This window comes from Suillus clintonianus (genome assembly GCF_016758775.1).
Source record: "Suillus clintonianus strain FC179 chromosome Unknown DEU56scaffold_61, whole genome shotgun sequence".
Classification (NCBI taxonomy): Eukaryota; Fungi; Basidiomycota; class Agaricomycetes; order Boletales; family Suillaceae; genus Suillus; species Suillus clintonianus.
This window is the reverse complement of record NW_024539285.1, coordinates 128,064-149,068: the sequence shown is the minus strand read 5'-3', so window position 1 is coordinate 149,068 and position 21,005 is coordinate 128,064. Positions and strand designations below refer to the sequence as shown.

Below are 21,005 nucleotides of genomic sequence, written 5' to 3'. Positions count from 1 at the left end.
AGCCAATCACGTGCTAATGTGTCACGGTTGTGACGGTCACCAAACGTTCAACGGGATGTTCAAGCAAGTCGTTCAATGTTCGACGTTCAGCAGTGTTCAATTCAACCTTCAAATTGTCAATATGTTTCCAACCACCTGTGCCACAGCTCAAACCTCGACATTCTACCCTCCAATCCGCATAAAGAATTCGGACGATGCATCGTTGCAACCTTTATGCATCGGTATATGCTTTTCAGGTGCCCTTCCGAGGCACCTTGTTCACGGTGTTGTTGTGCTGCTCCTTCTTTCCCCTTTGCACTGATTTCTGATGACACTTTTTTAGCCAATACAAATATCTGTTTCCATTGCAGAGGAGTACAGACCGTTCACGACACCGGTTGTCGAAGCTCTTACTTTGGACGGATATCCCCATTCTGAGTGTTCCCTAACTTTGGATGATGTGAGTGGACGATCTTCTCCTATTGGGATCGATCTAACGCTTTAATAATTTAGGTTCTTGATATGGGTGAAAGGGGACACGAGCTATCTTATGACAGCGTCGATGTACCCATCCCCTTCCTTCCGTTGCCATCAAAATTCAATCCTGCGGACTCCTATCATTGGTCGCAGTTGTCAGACCAGATTCAGCGCTGGCTAGTCACCATACCGGCAGAATCACAACATTGGACATGGGGCCGTGACGCATTCTGGCTGGCATTTGTCGGTGCTTGCCCAGATTTTCCTAGCGGCCGGTGGCCAAGGTGGGACGCAAGGATCCCCCTTGAGGGGCAGTTCATTGAACACTGGCTCGACGCTGGTGCTGCGGGTGGAAGTGAGGAGAGCTTACTAGAACACATCTGGGCCGAATTTTGTGCTCACGCAATGCTCTTCCACCCCGATCCGTTGGTATCAGTTGATTGATGGAATAAACTGCGCGTCGTGTTTAACTTTTAGATGTTATATAGTGTAGATTTACCAGTGCTGTCATTCAATTAGGGAATGTTGTTGTTTGTCGCTTTTAATGCAATTTTGGACCTTCACGCAGATTCATCGCAGTTCCGACAATTAAAGTCTTTCTTCAAAAATATTTGTCGCCCACTGACTGACAGGGCAAAAAATGATTTGAGGCTTGGTTGCCAATGCTGGCAACTACCAGCGCGACAACATTGTTTGATACTTTTGTTGATGTACGGCCGATGTAATGGTCCTTTGTCGGTTCCTGTTTTATGAGAGTTTTGATGCGCAGCAAACATCGCGAATACATCATGAATATATGAGGCTTACATACAATAGACACCCAGCTCACGACATCAGCCTTACAAATGGCAGTACATCCAACTGACAACCAAAAATCAACGTGCGGATTGCCTCCAAATGATCCAATTATGACATTACCACGACATCTCAGTGACAAATTTCTCGCGACAATGAAATGACGGCTATAAAGTGTGACATGCGCATGTATTTTTATTTTATACAAAATTTGCTCATAATACTCAAGCTTTATATCTACCGTACGCCCGAATTACCCTTTTCGCGCTACATTCAGGTTACAAATTACAGATTTTGCCGTGTAGGCCCACAGCAAACCTTTTTGTGCCAAGTTACCTGCACAGGCTACACAGCCGATAGGCTGTACTGACGCCCGTCCAAATTTAATTTCTGCTGAGTCGGTCGCCTCGCATTTTTGCCAAGAGATTTTTTTTTCATTAAAACATATTGTGGACCTCAATTATTCTTGTTTCGACATTCCTTGTAACTTGTAACTGCGCATTCTGAACCAGTCAATTCATTCATCATACCAAAGCCTGATGGTAAGGTCTTTCTCCATTGAAGCAGAAGCCATAATGTTACGAACGGGATGAGTCTGAGCGCTGAATTCAGTCTATGACAAGCGTATGTCGGGGCTGTTCTTACCGCAATTGCTAAGACAGCATCTGTGCAAACCACGTGAGCCACTCAACATGATGAAACTAGAGAAATGTACCTCTGTGGCCCTCGAGGACCTGTAGCACTTCGCGACTCTGCAAGTCCCACACATATATCTTTGCGTCCTCGCTTCCACTCACTATGTATGATCCTCGAGTAGTAATGAAGCAAGTAAACAAGCAATACGTCCTGTTAGTGTGGCCAGTGTACGTTTTGACACATCGTGTCTTCTGATAGTCCCAAAGCCTGATTGTCGAGTCCTGGGTTGCTGATAGAATAAATTTTGAGTTCGGCGAGAATTTGACGTGCGAACTGAGAACACCAAGTCAGTGCCACGGAAAAATAGTAACGAAAAGCATTCACCATATAGGATTATCGTCGTCGACGATAGTCTTCAAGCACTGTCCGGATTCGGCGTCCCAAATTCGTCTAGATTTCATCAGATAAATACCTCGCCATAGGCTCCTGATGAACGCTTACATCAGCCCATCCATTGCGCAGGATACTATGAGCGTTCCATCGTGATTAAAACTGACAGCGGTCACAGGATCAGAGTGGGCGGGAAGAACCTTTAATGATTTCCCTGGTAACGTTCGGCTGATATTCAAAGGGTGAAGTCAAATCGACAGACCTCTTGCTACGTCCCAGACGCGAACAGTTTCATCATACCCCCCGGTGACCAAAAGATTAGATCGGGGGTTGAAGTTAACGCAAAAGACGAAATTCGTGTGTCCTAGAAGGGTTTTCACAGCAGAGTTCTGAAATAAAGGGTTTAATGAAAGGCAGGACCGAAGTAGAGGCAACGCACCGTCTCTAAGCTCCAGAGTATAATACTCTTATCATCCGATGCTGAAGCAAGAAATTCCCCATCGTTGGACCAGGAGACATCATTGACACCTTCTGTATGGCCTTCAAAAGTTCTCAATATCTCTCCTGTGTAAGCATCCCAAAGCTTGACCAGTTTGTCGGCGGCTTGCTTCCAAAGGTTTTAGGGTCGACAACGCGTGACCAATCAGTGGAGAAAAGAGGCGCACCTGACGAAGCTAGCATGGTGCCATCTGGACTGAACTTGAGGGAGGATATTGCCATAGTATGTCCGCTCAGAATGTACTTTACTGCATATTGTGGCCTCGATCTATCTGTCTTCGGCATTGTTGCATCTGGAACAGGTGTGGACTGTACAGTATGCCCGTTGGGAAGATGAAGATCTGAAGTTGTTTCCTCAATCCCTTCGTCGGAGCTTTCATTTGACACAACAGCATCCATTTGCAAGGCGTCTCCGTTAGCCCCGTTTATTGAACAATTGTCTTCGACAGCCATGGGCGACTAGAAAGTGGCTGGGTGAGTTGAATGCGAGTTCTCAGTCTGCTACTACGTACCTGCATCATAAGTATGAGTCCGAGTTGTCAATTGAAGTATCGCAGTGGACTCCCAGTGTCCGGGGTCTATCAACTTTTTGCACTTTTTGCTCTTCCACTACACATACCCATTCAAAAAACAACGCGATGGCAGCAACAGCAGCGTGGCTTGCGCCTCCTTCACGGACAGAGCTTATTGAAAATCTGGTATCCGGGGTTGGTGCGTGATTAAAATCAATTCACCATCGATCTGGCACTCATAAGTGTTCCCAGACCGTTACAACCCGTCAAATGTTGGTATTCTCGAGGACTACCTCTACCACCAGATACGCAGCGAGGAGTACGACTGTCTTGCAAATCTTGCTATCTTAAAGCTGTGAGTTTCCCTTGATTCATTTTGGAAGTCGAATATCGATCCCTCGCAGTTACCAATTCAACTCTGACCTCTTCAATCCTGACGTGGTCATCAATATCCTCCTCAAAGCTCTTACAGCAGAGCCTTTCCCAGATTTCAACCTCTGCATATCTATGCTCGACGACCGGCCAGTCAATGGCACCCTCGACGAGCCCGATCCATTACCTACACTTCTGCCGCTCCTCATGAATCTCTACAACCTTCTTCACCAGTGTCGTTTCTCTGCGTTTTGGACCCTGTACCGATCCGATGAATTGGAGGTTATAAGAGAGAATTATACAGTGGAGTGTACAGGTTTCGAAGATGCCATCCGGGAAGTTGCCGCGCGATCAGTAAAGGCTACTTTCACGCGGATCAGCAGCGAGAGGCTGGGATCCTATGTGGATCTATCAGGTTTGTTATTGGCAACGTACCACATCTATTCACCTATTAATATCATTTCTATAGGACCAGAGCTAGAGGCATGGGTCGCAAAACAACGGTGGACAATTGATTCATCGACTGGCGTGGTCAGCATACCGCCAAACCCTGACAATCATATTGAATCGGTTGTCATTCAAGAGCATATCAAGCTTCCACGTGAGTTTTCCCATACTGCAATTTTTGGACCGCGGTCAATTTACTTGATTTTATGCAGAGCTTAGCAAGGTCATTTCACACACTGTGCAGGTCAAATGACATGGCAATATCTGTGTACATTGTACATTACCCATTTAATATGATGTCGATGGATGTGATGCAACCGGGCGACGATGGTGTATGGTACATATTTTGTGCGATAATAGCGGGAAGCGCAAATAAACAGAACAATACGAGACTTGAAAAGGCACCAATAAAGTATCTAGGGGGTATCTGTCTACGCGTTTCTTCAAGACCAACGAGGATTTCACACAGTCCAAAATGCCGCGAACGTTCCCCAAGTTGCCATTACAATAGCTATTCCGAGTAATGAAGCATCAAGGGCATTACACCTTCCCTCAAGGGCGACTTTGGCTGATATAGGACCAATGACACAGATCATGAATGCAGAGAATGAGCCGAGGAAGGCCATAAGGGAGCTAAACTCTGGAACGAGGATCGACACCATGATAGACAGCGCAGGAACAGATACGCGCTCGACAATGAATAGTACTCGATTCAAAAGCCGACGGGCGGTCGAAGGCTGAGTGTCCAGCTGGGGTTTGATGCCACCATGGAACGGGGTATGATTGTCTATGTCGAGCATGATTTCGAGGATGACATTGAGCTAGACGGAACTACATCAGCATTTAATCTTCTGGGAAAGGAGCATATCGCTCACTGGCCGCGTGCTGAGAGGAAACTTCGTGCTGTTCACAGAAGTGTCAGCGTTAGAAAAGGAGGGGAGCTTCTGAAACTCACAGAGGGGTTGACACCAACGTCCACAGTGCGATTTCGTTGATCCAGGAGCTATAACCAGGAGTGCTCATGAGATCCTTGCTGATCTATATGCGTGTCAATGTCTCGGGTTGACATCCAAATATCGACATTATAAGGCTAACCTCATCGCTCACGTTCCGTCCGAACATCAAGTACCCAGCATAACCGATGACCGCATAGATGAATGTGGTAACAACCTGTTGAGGATCAGGAAATGGTGAACAATTATTCCAAAACACCTTAGCAAATCTACTCACGAAAGCCCAGTTGATCATATTATCAAACTGGGAAGGATCAACCATGTCACGGGCCAACGATGGTATTACAGCATGACCAGAGAACTAAAGCACTGACAATGAGTGCCTTATTTCGGGAACCGTGTGCAAGATGGGACATACCCCAGCCATCAACAAGCCAAATGCAATTCCAAGCTCTGTCATAGTGCCAGTCCCCCATGATGTTGCGGCTGGACTCATCAGACTACCGGGAGCGTCTGGCTTAGAAAAGCCGTCTATGAAAATGACAAGAATGATGAGGAGCGTCGAGCAAATGCCAAATATCGAGGTATAAGAGAGTATAGACAGCGGTAGGAAAACTAGTGGTACCAATCTATCGTTCAAATGTCAAAGAACCATGAGAATCATGCTGACAGCATCAGGAAGTAAAACTTACACGACTATGGACGAAATTTTAAATGTGTCTGCGGAATACGCTGGCATCACTTCGTGCATGGAGTCAGCGGCTAGAGTGACGAAAGCAACGCTTGAAAAAAAAAACATTAATTCCATGGCCAAGTCTCATTCACAAAATACGCTGACCTGACGGCGAAAAGTTCAAGACAAAACAAGATCGTGGTCAAGACAGTCGACTTTGGACCGAACGCCTTGCGACCAATGTCGGCGTATGACCTCAAACGAGGGTCCTCCAAGATGATACGAGCGAGAATTTTAGCACTGTTGCATGCGGTGAGTGGGAAGACATAGTTAAATAGTGCAAGTTCAACTGACGTATAGCAATTCAAGAAGCCCAAAAATACAATGAGAGCCGTTCCACCGATCCAACCAGCATATGCGAAGGCCAGAGGCTCGGATAGCATTCCTATGCCCAACAATATCGCGATGCTATTAAATAACTGAGGAATCAACCGCATTTAGCAGAGATATTTACGATCAAATGACAACACCTACTGTCTGCCCATAGGTACTCTGTCCTCCATAGTTGTATGGTTTCCTCAGGGTTGCCGACGACTTGCGCCGCAGTAAAGACCGATCTATTGGGCCGCGTGATTCTCCGCCGACGTACGCATCTGAATCTGATCCCCCATAACTGACTTGATTAGATGTGGTAGATGCTTTAAGCAAGGGAGCAGCTTCGTCGCTGGTTGTTTGAGCGAGTTGACTTCCGCTGGCAGTAATTTCCCCGGTATCAACATTCCGTCGGGGGAGAAAAGGCCGTACAGGTTGCAAGACTGGACGCGACGATTCGTCCCAGTCCCAGAACTCTGTCATATCATCCCTAGGTATTGGAGTTAGCTCGCCTTCCTCGACATCTTCTCCAATGCGAGCCTCTTCATCCGACTCCTCCTCGTCAGAGAAACGTGAATTATATGGTATATTTGAACTGGCAAAAAATTGGGAGCGACGGTCTACATGTACGATCAGACTAACTGCAGACCAATATGAGCAGTTTCAAAACCCACATGAAGCGATAGCACCCCTCATGCTGCTCGACGTGCTAGTCACAGAGCCATAAGTAAAAGGTATTCCTGCACCAGATGTGTAGGAAGTCATCTTTGAATCTAGGACACTGTTTGGTATATGTTAATAATATGTCCTATGGCAAGGGTCGCGTGCAGTGGTCGTCAAAAATTTGACACTGTTAGGGTCAACGGGAGGAGATCCGGGCGAAGGCTGAAGGAATAATCATATTTATGTCAGTCAGGAACCGTAGCAGCAGGAAATTTTATGTTCCCTAAAAATTCGAATGAAACTGACGTTGAAACCCATATTGGCAATCGCTATAACAAAGGTCAAAGACTAAAGTTACAGATCAATATTAATTGATGGCAGGTCCCCACAAATATTAATATTCATATATATTTTGCCCTAAAATTGAAATTAACCATTGTTTCATTCCATAAATAGTTGGTATATAGCTGCAGTTTCGCACTTTATTATTTCAGGTTCAAGCGTCCAGAACTAGGTCTTTCCCAAGCTACTGTGCACCGCAATGATGCTGAATGGCGAAGGGCGTAACACCGCAACAACAGAAAAGGGATGTTTACAGAACGGCATGTACGTACGTTATACTGAATTAACAGCTCTTCGATTTGTCCACATCATGTAAGGCTCGCGAGAGACGTCGTGACCAGAGGGTTTGGTTCGGGTGCTACGTCTGGCTTCAGGAAGCTTTGCACTGATGTTGAGATCCTGCTCAGAGTGATTAGAGGGCGATGATTAGAGGGATCTCCGGGACGTACAGAGATGCGTTTTCGCATGCCAGGAGCGATGTGACTCCACCACTTGATGAAAATATTCTTGAGGGCTAGTTCCCTGACGCCCTTGGGATTTAGCCAAGCAAGGAATTCATCAAGCTGCAAAGGCAGACGATCAGTGACGGTCAACGAAACATAGCTATAGGAGATTGCCCCACGCACATCCTCGGGCTCAGCATACTGTGCCCATTCGGATGGACCCAGCATCCCCTCTTCTCCTTCTTCTTCATGCCTCCTATTTTCATAGTCGTCATCCTCCTTCTTTAACATCAACTCCAAATCCATCTCGCTGGGGCCCTGTATAAAAATTCTACCAGTTCCATACTGGACGACGCCCCCACTACCGAGCAAAGAAGCAGATCCCATGCCGTCAAACCACCAAATCCGATTGTGGAACCGGTCCTTTCCCAATGGTTTGACTCGCACCGCACCAAGTAGCTTCCTGAACTCTCGTTCAATTGCCTCTAATCGACGCTCAAGCTTATTAACCTCTTCATCAAGTCTGCGATGTTCTGCCAGCGCTTGCTTCGCAGAGGCTGCTTGAGCACGAGCGAGCTCTCGTTGCTTCGCGTGTGCCTGAGTATGGGCTTTCTGACGAAGATCTTTTTGACGGGCTGATCTCTTTTGGCGAGCGCTAGAAGTAGATGCGGTCTCCGAGCCCTCTTCTGAAGGAACGTCCGAAAGATCACTGGACTCATGCATCGTGGTATCTTCGTCTGCAACGTTGCCGTTGGTTCCGGGCTCCTCCTTCACTTCCGTTTCCCCAGCAAGGGAATTCATCTCCTCAGTGCTGAAAAAGGATGTTAAATGGAAATACTGCTGTACGCCAAAGTGAACTCACTACTGCTTCTTCTGGCGGTTAATCTCTATTTTCTCCTTGCGGAGGGCGGTGAGCTGCTCTTCGCACGACTCCATATGGGAATGAACGGCCTTGCTTGACACAGCGAGGTTGCACATCAAGGTAAGAATATCAATCCTATCGGCAGGAGGCAGCGCGTAGTAACGCTCGCTGGGTGATGATAGAACAGATAGGTTGTTTGCGGCTGGACTTGAAACGCGAGAGCTCGACGATGAAGATGAAACTTCTGCGGGTGGTTCCGGGGCAAAGAGCAATCTTGTCAAGACTTCTCGTAGCCGAGGAAAGTTGTCGAGTGTGGCATGCTATCAGGAATGAGTATCGAGCATGAACAATCAGTCGAAATCACTCTACATCTTTCAGGCATCCAAGAAGAGCCTCTTCCCACCCGTCTCGCATCTCAGTGTGCCGTAAGGGGATTCGTTCCCAGTTGTTCCCCACGTCAGCCATGGCACCAGCTAGCTCATCAACTGTAACACCAAGCACTTGGTGATCTTCTTCCAGCGTATTTTGGAGACGCAGTAACGACAGGACAGCACTATGCCGAGTAAAGGGCACTGTGCGTAGGTTGTAAATAAGCGTTGAGTGAATCTCGCCTAGTAGTGCACAAGGCGGGTCTATGAGGGAATGCCGCAAAGCGTGTTCAAACTCGTCCATTGTAAATGTTGACAGATGGAGAGGTTGTCTGTGACAGACTATTATATATCATGTGTAACCAATTGAGACAGTTCGCTCACCCATAAATGACCAGGAAATTCCACGACGTTAAAAATGCTTCAAAAGTACCCTGATTCTCGCCAAATGGAATGCCCAATTTGCTTGGTGTTGGCTTTTTGACCTTCAAGCCTGCTTTCTTCTCCTTGTCTGAAAGCCGAACGTCCAGATCTTCAGTAGGGTAGCGAATGGGCTTCTTTTTCTTCTTCTCCGCAGCTAGACGCTCAGCCTCTTCTTTTGCCTTTTGTTGGCGCTCTGCCTTTTCACGAGCTTCGCGCTCTCGCTTTTCAGCTGCTGCAGCCAAGGCTTTCACTGCTACAGTTATCAGCACTGAGTATTATCCAAGATAGTGAAACGTTACCTCTTTCCTCCTGAGCAGCAGTCATCTTCTTCTGCTTCTTGGTCGGTGGTCCTTCCTTGTCCTCCCATATCTTTTTACGCTTGTCAATCTCGCCACGTTTGATGTCTTCGACACCTTTGCGTGTTTCCTCTGGCATCACAGAATCGACGCCATAGTGCTTCGCAATGACCTGCTTCACTGTCCATGGCGACGCGACGGCAGCATCTCGATCGACACAGTCACGGATAAAGCGACGAAGGATAGACTTCGAGAATGCAAGACGATCGCGGCTACAACAAGAGGTATTCAGGTTTGTTCATGAGAGGCTAAAGAGGGCCACAGACCTCATGACACTGCATTGCACATCCATGAAGCTACCACTCCATTTAGCTTTGTCTTTTGCTGCAGCCTTTCCTTTCTCGTGACTCTTCTCGTGTTGCTCTTCAAGGATTTGGACCTTGTAGAAGTACTTTAGGGGGTCATCGCGGACCGATGCTTCCTTCGCTGGGATCTTCAAGTCTCCACCAATCTTGTGGATTAGAACAGTGTCGCCATCAGCAATTCCGTGAGGTGGAGACGGCGCTGATGAAGATGAGGCTTGGTTCTCGGCTGGGACACTGACACTTTCGCTCGTGGTCTTCGGGGGATGAACCTCCACCACTTTCGCGTAGAATCTGGCAAAATACATGTCAGTTATCGGGTTAGAGACCTTAATATGTGATAAACAGACTTGTCGCCTTGCGCGTCAACGAACACCTCTGACGTCGCGTGAATGGATGGGATGAGCTCCAGGGTCTATCAGTGTTAACGGGCAACTTACTTTCGTCCGCAAAATAGCGGTCCTTGAACCGGTCAAAGACGGCCTCTACAAGGTGGTCTAGACGACCTACGACCTCTACAGACGACAAGGATGATCAGCGTTCGAGCCCGGCAGAGCTGAGAAAAGACGCACGCCATTGGACAGCCTTAAGGACAGCAGCTTTCAGAGGCTCGGGGAACCTAGCGTGCATAGTCTGTGCCTCCTGCTGTTCGCTTTCAAGCGCCTGGAAGTAGTCAAGGCCGCTCTTTCCTGTGACCTCGCACTGGAACTGTTTGAGCCTGTAAAATGACATCCTCGCAGCGTAGGCCCTGAGGAGAACATAGTTGTAGGAGACATTGTGAAAAGAAAAGGATTGACAAACTCATAAGTTTCGAATATCTCGCCAGTTTGCTGTAGATAATAGACCTCCTTGTTAGGGTTGGACTTTGCAGCCTGGAGAAGGGCCTCGGATGGTTCTGTAAGGACGACACGTTTGCGTCTGCATGTTGGCATTGTGAGGAAGGATAGTTGGGGGACAAGGGTGCAGGTGACAGGAAGCGGGAAAGAAGAGGGAACGGCCGCGAGTGGCTATTAGGGAGGAAACGAATGCGTGTAGCGGTCCCTGTGCATTTTTGCATCTCTGCCTCCGTCTTATTACACAAGAGACGCCAACTTCAACCCAGGTCTTTTCTGCACGCTCAGCATCTAACTTTTTTCTAAATACTGTCGCGTTCATTAACATCAGTTAGCATTTAGCAGAATCGCTTTGCTTGTGCGTTAACGGCAGTACACCCACGTCTGTCGTTTTGTCACGGGAACCGCACAAGGCTCGCACCTCGAACACCATAAACCTTTCTGTCATACATCAAAGACGCGGTGATTCTTTTTTCTCGCGCCAGTTCGCAATGGGATGCCCTCTGAACGCCCTGAATTTTGCCCATCGATGCCAGCGTGCAACCGTGACGCCCGGTCTTCCGATCTTGGGCTCATTCTTCCGCCGGTATTGCTTCGACTCGAGACGAAGTTCCTGTTCTACGCAGAGTATCGTGACACCTACTCCCCCGCAATCTCGTCACGATTAGGACACTTCTAAACGTTCCTCCGCAGGAACTTTCCTTGTTCATTTAACTTGTTCCATGCTTATGCGGGACCGTAAGTACATCCAAGGGAATGTGGCTGGCGTTCACGTGATCCGGCACGTGGTTAAAACTCGCGTTCTCCATCACGTCGTGTTTACAGAGAAATTATTTAGGAGCTGCTGGCTCACAATAAACGAGAACTGTTATGGATCAATCGATAGAGTAATAGAGAAAAGTGCGTTCATAGTGAGGAATGATTGATGGGTTGGTAAATGATTAAAGGGATGTGTATACTGTCGAGATACGCACCTAGGTTCGTCACACCGTCACATGCCTGGCGAATCGAACCTATTTTGTGTGACAGTCACACCAATTTTGAGGCCGTCGAACCTAAATTGTGACAAGTGGTAAAAACACAAAAAAAACACCCAGTGCATCCAAAAATCTTTGTACTGCCAGTGAGTGTTCGCAAAATGTCTGCACTTGCCATGACCCCCCTCAGCCTCGGAAGTAAAATTAGAGACAAATACACAACTTATGCAAGGAAATATGTCTACCCAATGTTTCACCACGAACCTAAGCGCAGTGTGTCACACGTCACACACCCCCTGCGAACCTTCGAACCTAATGTTCATTTGGTCACACCCAAATAGGGTCGAACCTAGGTGCGTATCTCGACAGTATATCTGAATTATGAACGTAAAAGTCACAGAGAGTATGTCATATAGTGAAACGCCGTGCGCGCGGGAGGCCCATCTGGGGCTCAGATTTGTGTCTCCGAAGTCATGATACTCATTAACGTGAATACAACGTTGGCAGGGCACGCATGCTCACGTCAACGACCAGAACCAGTTGGGCGGAAGAACCGAAGACACGACAGAGAGCGCAAACAAGAAGATGATGGTATTGCTCATAGAGTAGCTCTAAGGCTTCAAGATAATCTCAATACATATGCTGAATACAGGCTTATACTGCGTTGTTGTTCGTGCATGAGAATCGGCGAGAAGTCGATGCGCATTCGCTTGAACGATATCCCGAATGTGTTTTTGTCCCTGTGACGCCGCACACCTCACACGATCTCGTTATGACTCATGATTCAAGCTGGATTTATGTCAGACAGAAGTGCTAAGGTATAGCACGGGTAAGCGTTCCACCACGGGCATGGGGTTCGCAGATGACTCGGCAGGTACATGTATGCCACAGGTATTCTCAGCTCTGACATCACATTTGGACAGTCTTCCTGACGAGACTCTGAGAGCAGTGAGTAGACGCATTCTCGGTGTTGCAAGGCACAATACATGGTGTAAATCGCAACTTATTGATTTCCCATTACATTCTGTGGATTTGCAGACAAGGAGATAACCCTGAAGTAGATACTATGAACAACAACTAAGATCGTCGAAAGCCGAAATACATATCTATGTCAACCGCGGCAACACAGTCGATCCTTTGATGAAACTCGTGGTGCAGCAGACCAGAGTTGCATCTACTGTTAACAGGTTCTGTCTGACAACTGGAAATGAACTTCACTGTGCGACACGTCTGCACCACCATGAGCAAACTCGCGCCTGAAAAATGAAGAATCAGGCAATTGTCATGACCCGTCTTCATCATGCGAGCTACTAGTGTCGCAGAAAGATCGACTATGCCGATAGTACCGCACCAGAGTCCAAACAACATGCCAATCAGCAGCTGGCTGATGATGACCAATGGTTGGGAACATTGATGATCGTCTCCCCATGCAACATGTGTTATCGCTATCATCAGGCTCTAACGTGAAGGTTTCGTCGACCTCCGCAAAGATCTTCTTCTCCGCGTCCAAGGTGAAATGTAGAGCCTGTAACAGTTGAACGACACGATCCATCAGATACGCAACATGCGGACTTGCGCAGTATCCGATCATACTTATAAAGACATACCAATACATGACGATTCCAAGGTGCGACCCATATATCACTGAGCGTATCATGATTGTTCCACTTGCAAACAATGGACGGACCATAATATCCGTGAGCAGATCTATCGGATGATCATTCCGAGTGATAGTCATTAGACCTACGTCGTATAGTTGCACCCGCGGACAATCGCAATACCGCGGGGTGTACGGGTCGATACTAACCGTACCCGCACAGCACACGAGCGTAACCGTTGACCAATTTAGAGAGGCACTCGACCGTGAAAGACATCAGACGACAGACGTGCAATGGAAGTCACTATCTTCCTGTGGGAAACGGCATCCGTTGCAGCTTTAAATTGTGATTTCAGCTATCGAAAATACACAGAAATTTCGGGAGCAGGTCACATTTAGAATTAACGGCGCACGAGAAGAATTTACACGCAGCTGAAGAAGATCGTCGAATGTTGAAACGTGCGCTTCTTTCGGAGAGAGAAATGATTCCAGCCATGGACCACGGTGGTTGCCGGTGGAGTAAGTTGAAAGTTGGATGTGAGGAGTAAGTTGACTCCGGTTTGAAACACGATATGCTGTATCCGTAAAATTACGAGTAGTCTGTCGTAAGGGACCTGTAGACAGGTAAAGGATAAGTACTACATGAGCGACAAACGAAAAACACAAAGAAGTCAGTAAATGTGGGTTGTAGATGTCATATGCTGAGTGGTAAAGAGGCGATTAAGCATATTGTCGATGATATAATGGATAGGGAATCGAGCATGGAAAGAATGAAAAATTTAGTCAAGATTAACCCGCACTCGATCTGGAGGCCGAGCGGCAGGCTCTGAAGCTCCTAAGCGAGTGAACTTGTTGCGAAATCGCCTTTGGCGAGGGGATGTGAGTTTGGAACTTTCTTTCTCGCTGGATGCCAACTCCTTTGAGCGTACAGCAGCGAGACGGGGATCAGATTTCACTTCGTCAGCGCCCTTGGCACCAGGCCGCGAAATAGATAGCAAGCGTCGTAGACCAGAAGTGGACTGGCGCTTCTCCTTGGCTTTTGTGTCTTGCGCGTCAATGACGGCAATCGCCTTCGCTGCAGCAGACATCGAAGCCCTTTCTGCGGCAGCACTTGTAGTGCGCTTTCCTCCACGTTCGACGTGTGTCGGGGACGTGGGGCTACCAACTGGTGTTGACATGGAGGCTGTCATGTGTTCCTTGCCCTCAACGTTCACAAGCACCCAACCATTCCCACTCCCACTGCGGCTGCCAGGCTTTGTAGGTGATGCAGGTGGATCAGTTGAACTTGATGCCTTCCTTTTATAAAGGCTATCTCTCGATGGAGGATGAATCGGTGGAGGAGGTTGCCTCGGGGGAGATATCATCCCAATGAGTCCCGCTTCACTCTTGCGCACAGCCTGATCACTAACCAGCTCCGGCAAGGCAATCCTCGCATCGATATCATGCAATGATTTGTCTGGACTTCTTCTGCGTTCCAGGTGAAGACCGCGCTCATCGGGCATAGATGCCTCGGTCATACGAGGCAACACCATTGGGCGCTCCTCATCAGGCGACAATGCCCATGCGCCAGGCAGAACAGGAAGGCGCGGGGTTGGTTCCTCACTTGGCTCCTCGTACACCTCCTCAATGTTTTCAATGCCATCTGGCCGGCCAAGTCCTGGCCATTTGAATGGGACCCCAGAAGATGTGTCCGCCGTGTCAACAGTATTCACAGAGTATGCTGAGTCTCTCATACGAAACATCCCTGGGCTGAGGAGAGGTGGGCTCTCGTTCATCGAGATATCATGGCTAGCAGGCGGCAGTGAGGGGGCGCGAGGGTCCCTGGGCGGGGAATGCGATCGGAGGAGCGGAGGGGTCTTCGAACGAGTCGACACCGGTCGCAGAGCGCTTACCCGGCGTTGGGGAGACGGAGATCTCGACCTCGGTCTACGATGATGTCGTTCAGGAGGTGGCGACGAGTGCACATCGTCTTCATTGGGATGATCCGATTCAGGAAGTGGACCAGGGGTTGCTGTGTAGATGTGATTGGAAGTGAATCTATTACGCGCCATCGAACCTATACCAGTCATGTTCTCACAACTACTTGGCACAGCGCTAGCGAGAGAAGTGCGAAACCGTCCATGTTCATCATCATCCTGGGCGTCGAAGTCAACGGACACTGGTACTTGTGCGCGGGGTGCAGGCTTGCGCATTTGATTGCCAGGCACTGCACGAGGTGGCAAATTCGTCGCAAGGGGAGGTAATACGATAGATTCTGTTGCCGAACGCACGTGGTGAGGCGACAACTGAGAGGGCGGCAAGCTATAAGGTGGTAGGTGCTGAGGGCCAGTGGCAGCTCTTCTATGCAAAGAGCTGGGTATCATACCCGCTTCTGGTGGTTCGGGCGTCGACACCCGATGAGATCTTCTTACATCCAGCATCGAGCCGGATTGGCTTATAGGAGATTCGGGCCAATAAGGATCAGTCTCAGTAGTGCCAGGGCCAGTAAAGACCCATAGGTCCTTGACTCTGGAACGGCCATTGAGTGCCAGCGAGATGACAAGGGAGCATGCATGAGTATCGAGGGAAGAGAGAAGTGAAAGAATGTGTCGCAGAGAGTCTGTCGCAAATGTGTCTTCGTTGAACCCTGCATCAAGTGTTTAAAACGCACATAAATTTTACTTAAGGGCACTCACAGCTATATCCCTTCAACTTAAATTCATACGCATTGTCCGTTTTCTTCTCCGACAATACGCCCCGGGGCCAAGATCCTCGCACGGCTTGGAGAATTGCTGGAGTTGCGTTTAGTGGTGGATTAATGACTCGCATGATGGTCTGCGAGACAAACGAGATGGCAAAGGGCATTCTTCTCTCAATTTGTGCCCCCGTCTGATGCGAAAGGTTACTCCCTGAGCCAGCGGGAGCTGGAGCAAAAGGTGGAGCAGGTGAAGAAGGTACAAGGAGCCTTGAAAACGAGATAGCTAGACGATCGTCGCGCTCCCGACCATAGTCAACGGTAGAAAGTATAGTATATCCAAACCTGTATATGACAGCGAATATGTCGAGGAGAATTCGTTCTGTACGAGGACTCTTTGGTGCATTCCAGGGCTTTTGAGTTATGGTGAATTCGCAGAGGTTCTGCTGTGTATCTTCGCGAAATCCACCTGTGAGGTAAAAGTGATCAAGGAGTCGACGTAGAGCTGCAATGACATCGGGAGGGAAAGAATAGAGCCTGATGCAGCTTGAGCCAGAGATAGCAAGAAGGCCAAAGATGTTCGTGGCTCGTTGGTCACGAATAAACTCTCTCCTTGGAATAAAGCCAGAGTCTGTGACAGAGCCTGGCTGCATGTTTGTGATGGTTGGCCGGGACGAATTGCGTCCAGCGGAGACAACAAATTGACACGGATATTGCCAGAGAAAAAGAGGCACGGAGAGTCGGGATGGACTCCAGGCGGAAAACGGCTGGCAGAAAGTGGTTAGCGAAGGAGGGAAATCAAGCCCAGATCGATTAAACTTACTTGGTAGTGACCAGAGTGCGCTAACCGTTCCAAGCAGATTAAAGCGAGGCACACACGGCGAGGTTGGCCGCACAGACGACGCTTGCGCAGCAGGTTCTTATGCGCTTCGTGTGTGCAGCCAGTAAATTGGAGACGCAAGTTAAGTAGTAGCCACGAGGTTGGCTTAAGGCCTGTGACGTCACAACTTAATAAAACACGTGCTAGTCGCGTAGTTCTTTGACTTTTCCAACTCGGTACAAGACTTTTCGAATGGGATGCAATGGACGAGCATGCAGGCTGCAGCGCTGAATATTTATATTTCCAAATCCTCGTGGACAACGACCAATACCTGTGCTCTTGGTGGAGGTGATGGCGAAGAAGGTACGACGTGCTTATTCTATTTGCAGCGACTTCACTAAAGATATTTCGATCAGAACATCAGCGCCCTAGCTAGTCATTGGCTAGTCAGAGGGACAAGTTTGGCAGGTTGAAGCGAACTACATAGTAGCACTAGTATTGAATGAATGGGCCACCTTCGCACTTTCCACCATGGCCGATGGGCCCGGGGCGCTCGATCAACCGAGACCCTCGCCAGACATGCAAGGGATATTGCGGGAGCGGCTCTTGTGTTCCATGGTCAGGTGTCTTGCACACCTTCAACGAGGCACTTGTGAGAGCTTGACTCGGCGTTGCAAGCCTGCGGACTCTTCTCGGGAGATCCCGCGCCCTTCCATTTGGCTGACTGGGCAGAACCGGGTCAGCTTCCATCTCATTCAAGCTTCAAAGCTCCAAACTCCAAATTCTAGGCAGCGAACGTATGCCTGTTCGTCACACGAGCTGCTTTCGACTGGGGTAGATGGCTTTATAAACTTAACGGCCATGCGGCAACGAGCCTCGTATCCTGTTCGAGTTGCAATTTGTTCCGCGTGTCCAGCCTGATTCTTGTGTGGTGACTAAATTTGCCTCCAGTCACATCTCCGCGATCAAAACCGCGAACCTAGGCTTGCAATCAAAAAGCCAATTTGGATCATCTGACTCGTATCCGCCTCCCCTTTTTTGCGGAGGGTAAAGGACACCTTCTCCGAGCACATTATGATTGTATATGAGGACTACACTTGGGTGTGTGCACAAACGGTCCGCGTGACATCACAGTTGCACCTTAGAAGTTCCCTCTTCGATATGGTCGTCCCGATAGGCTTGCGCGATGCAACTTATGTTCGGTCCGGTGCGCGCGTTCGGGCCGCTGAGCGTTACCGAGTTTTAAGATAACTGACCACTGCCGTTGAAACCTTTCTTTCATCTGATATCTCAACCGTTGGTCCTTAACATCGCTAGCATGTCGAACCTCAGTAAACTGAACGTTTTAATGTGTAAGTTGATCAATATCTCCTGGCACAAATCTAACTAGGCAATATGATCGCAACAGGTGGTACTGTGAGTGTTCAATTAGCCGGCAATTCAAGCCCCACCAAGTTTCTGACGTGATCCCTAGGGAGAGTACACCACTGGATGGACTGGTTCTGGAGCCTCTACATCCGACAAGAAGGTGCCACTCTTTTATCTTCTCCATTTTCGCTGGCCACTAAGGCCTTTCTTTCGTAGATTGGGGTATGCGCATCCCCGATCTAGTCGTTTAGTCAATGACTGAGATCATGACATAAGGTCGTTGGCCTTACGATGTTCGATCTTCGAAGGTTAGGCAAAGTGCGTAAAATCGACAGTGGAGCGATTGTCCTCCGTGTTTACGACTTAACGCTAGATCGGTAAACTCGCAATGGTCGGCGTTAATGGTGGAAAATTCCCCGCTATACGCCAACACTTGCGAGAGAACATCGAGAATGTTTACAAGGAAATGGATACCTCGTGCGTGATCGCATTGATGCTGCTCGTTTCTTGACCAACCAGCGATCGCCGATCAGCTTTGATGAGTACCCAAAAGAGGCAAATGTTGATCCTGAGGCTTGTGAGTTGGTTAGAAATGCACTGCACGGATGTCTTACCCTCCTAGACAAGGAGGCCATCGACAAAATGTCTCCCGGAGATGCTGTCATCGTGTTTACCCCTGACAGTAAGCTACGATCTTTCCCGTGTCTAACATCTCGATCCTCACTAACGAAACCACTCATAGGCACTCACTACCCCATTAGCTTGTATGCGATTGAACGTGGCATCCATGTTCTCATCACTAAACCCGCAACCAAATTGCTATCACATCACAACGCACTTGTTGCAGCTGCAAGAAAGCACAACGTTGTCTGCTTTGTGGAGCATCATAAGCGCTTTGATCCAGTGTATAGTGATGCCAAAGCCAGAGCACAGGCACTTGGCGAATTCAACTTCTTCAACGCATGGATGAGCCAGCCGAAGAGTCAGCTAGAAACCTTCCGCGCTTGGGCTGGCAAGGATTCAGACATCAGGTGAGCTCCTCAGTTTATAGATGAATCTGTTGGCTGACAGCTTTTCCAGCTATTATCTCTCGTCACATCATATTGACATTTGCTGCTGGATTCTCCAAGACAAAGCAATACCCACTCGAGTAGTTGCCAGTGCAGCGACCGGCATTGCAACGGGGGAGCCATACAACTGTGTCCCTCAAACAGAAGACACCATCACGCTCCTCGTTGACTGGCAGTCGATTACGAGCTCGGCACACAAGGGCACGGCAGTTTACACGGCATCTTGGACTGCACCTTTGAAGGCGGGTATTCACTCTGCCCAGCACTGGTATTATATGGGTTCTAAGGTGGGTCGGTCTCGCGACTGTCTTTTTTGTACCAACGTAAATCCACTGGAATCCACTGGTGATGTTTTGCAGGGTGACATAAACGTTGACCAAGCTCACCGTGGGTATGATATTACCGTTGACGAAACTGGGAAGACATGGTACAATCCCTTCTAGTGCGTTCCTTTGCCTCAGAAGATATTCTGATTTAACCATTCATCGCTAGTATGAAGTATTCACCGTCGGAGAGCGGTCACTTTGATGGGCAACGAGGCTACGGATATATTTCTATCGAAAAGTTCATCGATGCCGCCCGAGAAGTCAACGCCGGTATTGCCAAACCCTCCGATTATGACGGTCACGGCTATCCGACTATCGCTAACACCGTGCTCACGACTGCTATTCTCAATGCTGGCCGTATCAGTCTGGACGAGAAGAGAGCTGTTGGTATCAAGAAGAGCGGAGACGAATGGATACTAGAATGAGAGAGGTTTGCCTTGACGATCTTCCATGCAACAATAATTTTCTTGTGTACCGAGGTTGTTGTCCTCAAAAAAATCAGCGTATTGTATGAATATGAAGCCCGAGTTCCGTGCCACAGCCCGCGGAGGAATAATGAGCAATATTGAGCATGTGCAAACTTGAATTCGAGATATGTCAAATTTCATTCCTTCCCGCGCCCTGTGTCCACTCATGTTAATAAATGTTCATTTGCCATAATGATATCTATTTTATTCAAGTTCTCTTCGCATGGAGAACAGGCACCCAGTTCTGGAAGCCAGTGGATCGATTTGCAACAGGGAAATTTCGAAGAACCTCTTGAGAACATGACAAAAGTGTGGGAGGCCGATCCATCACTGGTCGTCGCATCAATCCATCAACTGACAACCCGTACTCTGGTGACCTACTCAAAATACTTATCAGCTCCTAGTCCCCATCCCGGACATTTGTCATGCTCATTTTGCTGTGCAGGAGATATATAGGCCGCCCCTGTTCTGATGGACGTCCCACCGGAGAGAATCCGGCACCGAACATTCTCGCTAAGAATGAGCACGCTACCAAAATAATGGAAACACCCGTTGAACCCTTCAGATTGCAAATGTATTTGTAGACAAAGTTCGATGTGGTAGAGAGATTGCTGCAACAATGACGAGGATGTATGCGCGGACTGTGTGCGAGGGAAGGGTAGAGTAAAAGCACAAAGAAGCGGTTCGCACGATGAGGGCACGGGACAGAGAATGCAAGAAATCACCCCACAACGAACCAGATAGTCGACAGGGAAGTTAAAGAATACGATAAAGTGAAGAATAATATAGAACGAATGCGATAGACACAGAATGGGACAGCGGTTGTCGACCTGGTTCGTTGCAAGAAGACGGGAGTCGAGGGGGTAACGATGGGTGGGTGATGCATAGACTAACAAGTGGAATGAATGCAGATAATGTTGTGGTTGGGCAGGACGACCAGATTTGGCAAGGCGGACCTTCCTTGAGAAGGATGACAGCGGAAAGGAGAGGGGTACAGGTCAATTACGTCG

The 21,005-nt window shown here is 48.3% G+C and overlaps 7 protein-coding genes across 7 annotated transcripts; 3 read left to right on the top strand and 4 right to left on the bottom strand.

The window, feature by feature from the left end:
- Positions 1 to 151: 151 nt before the first annotated feature.
- On the top strand, positions 152 to 792 carry DEU56DRAFT_695253 (uncharacterized protein; the record flags this gene model as incomplete). The annotated part of the gene is made up of 3 exons (XM_041347210.1): positions 152 to 271; positions 323 to 439; positions 493 to 792. Coding segments are annotated over 3 exons (537 nt in total), but the record flags the coding sequence as incomplete, so codon positions are not given.
- Positions 793 to 1,768: 976 nt separating this feature from the next.
- On the bottom strand, positions 1,769 to 3,174 carry DEU56DRAFT_872402 (WD40 repeat-containing protein; the record flags this gene model as incomplete). The annotated part of the gene is made up of 7 exons (XM_041355777.1): positions 1,769 to 1,853; positions 1,954 to 2,220; positions 2,272 to 2,337; positions 2,389 to 2,491; positions 2,540 to 2,666; positions 2,717 to 2,880; positions 2,943 to 3,174. 7 exons carry the CDS (start codon positions 3,172 to 3,174, stop codon positions 1,769 to 1,771), a joined length of 1,044 nt encoding a protein of 347 aa, XP_041206129.1.
- A 131-nt stretch (positions 3,175 to 3,305) lies between these two features.
- Positions 3,306 to 4,463, top strand: DEU56DRAFT_488821 (ARM repeat-containing protein). Its single transcript, XM_041346463.1, has 5 exons — positions 3,306 to 3,486; positions 3,540 to 3,642; positions 3,692 to 4,074; positions 4,129 to 4,260; positions 4,319 to 4,463. Exons 1-5 carry the CDS (start codon positions 3,414 to 3,416, stop codon positions 4,357 to 4,359), a joined length of 732 nt encoding a protein of 243 aa, XP_041206128.1. The 5' UTR covers positions 3,306 to 3,413; the 3' UTR covers positions 4,360 to 4,463.
- Positions 4,464 to 4,567: 104 nt separating this feature from the next.
- Positions 4,568 to 6,869, bottom strand: DEU56DRAFT_914959 (transmembrane amino acid transporter protein-domain-containing protein; the record flags this gene model as incomplete). Its single annotated transcript, XM_041357686.1, has 11 exons — positions 4,568 to 4,927; positions 4,982 to 5,009; positions 5,062 to 5,144; positions 5,202 to 5,276; positions 5,337 to 5,420; positions 5,478 to 5,688; positions 5,752 to 5,841; positions 5,898 to 6,032; positions 6,087 to 6,211; positions 6,267 to 6,724; positions 6,779 to 6,869. The coding sequence occupies 11 exons, from the start codon at positions 6,867 to 6,869 to the stop codon at positions 4,568 to 4,570; spliced, it is 1,740 nt and encodes a 579-aa protein (XP_041206127.1).
- Positions 6,870 to 7,181: 312 nt separating this feature from the next.
- On the bottom strand, positions 7,182 to 10,942 carry DEU56DRAFT_816294 (chromatin remodeling complex protein). Its single transcript, XM_041353835.1, has 12 exons — positions 10,665 to 10,942; positions 10,436 to 10,611; positions 10,304 to 10,378; positions 10,214 to 10,241; positions 9,828 to 10,157; positions 9,505 to 9,773; positions 9,167 to 9,455; positions 8,784 to 9,114; positions 8,415 to 8,734; positions 7,736 to 8,363; positions 7,559 to 7,672; positions 7,182 to 7,508 (listed from the first exon to the last, which is right to left on the bottom strand). Exons 1-12 carry the CDS (start codon positions 10,793 to 10,795, stop codon positions 7,383 to 7,385), a joined length of 2,817 nt encoding a protein of 938 aa, XP_041206126.1. The 5' UTR covers positions 10,796 to 10,942; the 3' UTR covers positions 7,182 to 7,382.
- A 3,107-nt stretch (positions 10,943 to 14,049) lies between these two features.
- Positions 14,050 to 16,597, bottom strand: DEU56DRAFT_757991 (uncharacterized protein; the record flags this gene model as incomplete). The annotated part of the gene is made up of 2 exons (XM_041350192.1): positions 14,050 to 15,896; positions 15,946 to 16,597. The coding sequence occupies 2 exons, from the start codon at positions 16,595 to 16,597 to the stop codon at positions 14,050 to 14,052; spliced, it is 2,499 nt and encodes an 832-aa protein (XP_041206125.1).
- Positions 16,598 to 17,968: 1,371 nt separating this feature from the next.
- DEU56DRAFT_860643 (uncharacterized protein) lies at positions 17,969 to 20,066 on the top strand. The gene is made up of 10 exons (XM_041355323.1): positions 17,969 to 18,116; positions 18,173 to 18,180; positions 18,239 to 18,292; positions 18,349 to 18,354; positions 18,409 to 18,450; positions 18,506 to 18,609; positions 18,666 to 18,814; positions 18,875 to 19,163; positions 19,213 to 19,644; positions 19,695 to 20,066. Exons 1-10 carry the CDS (start codon positions 18,083 to 18,085, stop codon positions 19,951 to 19,953), a joined length of 1,377 nt encoding a protein of 458 aa, XP_041206124.1. The 5' UTR covers positions 17,969 to 18,082; the 3' UTR covers positions 19,954 to 20,066.
- The last annotated feature ends 939 nt before the right edge of the window (positions 20,067 to 21,005 follow it).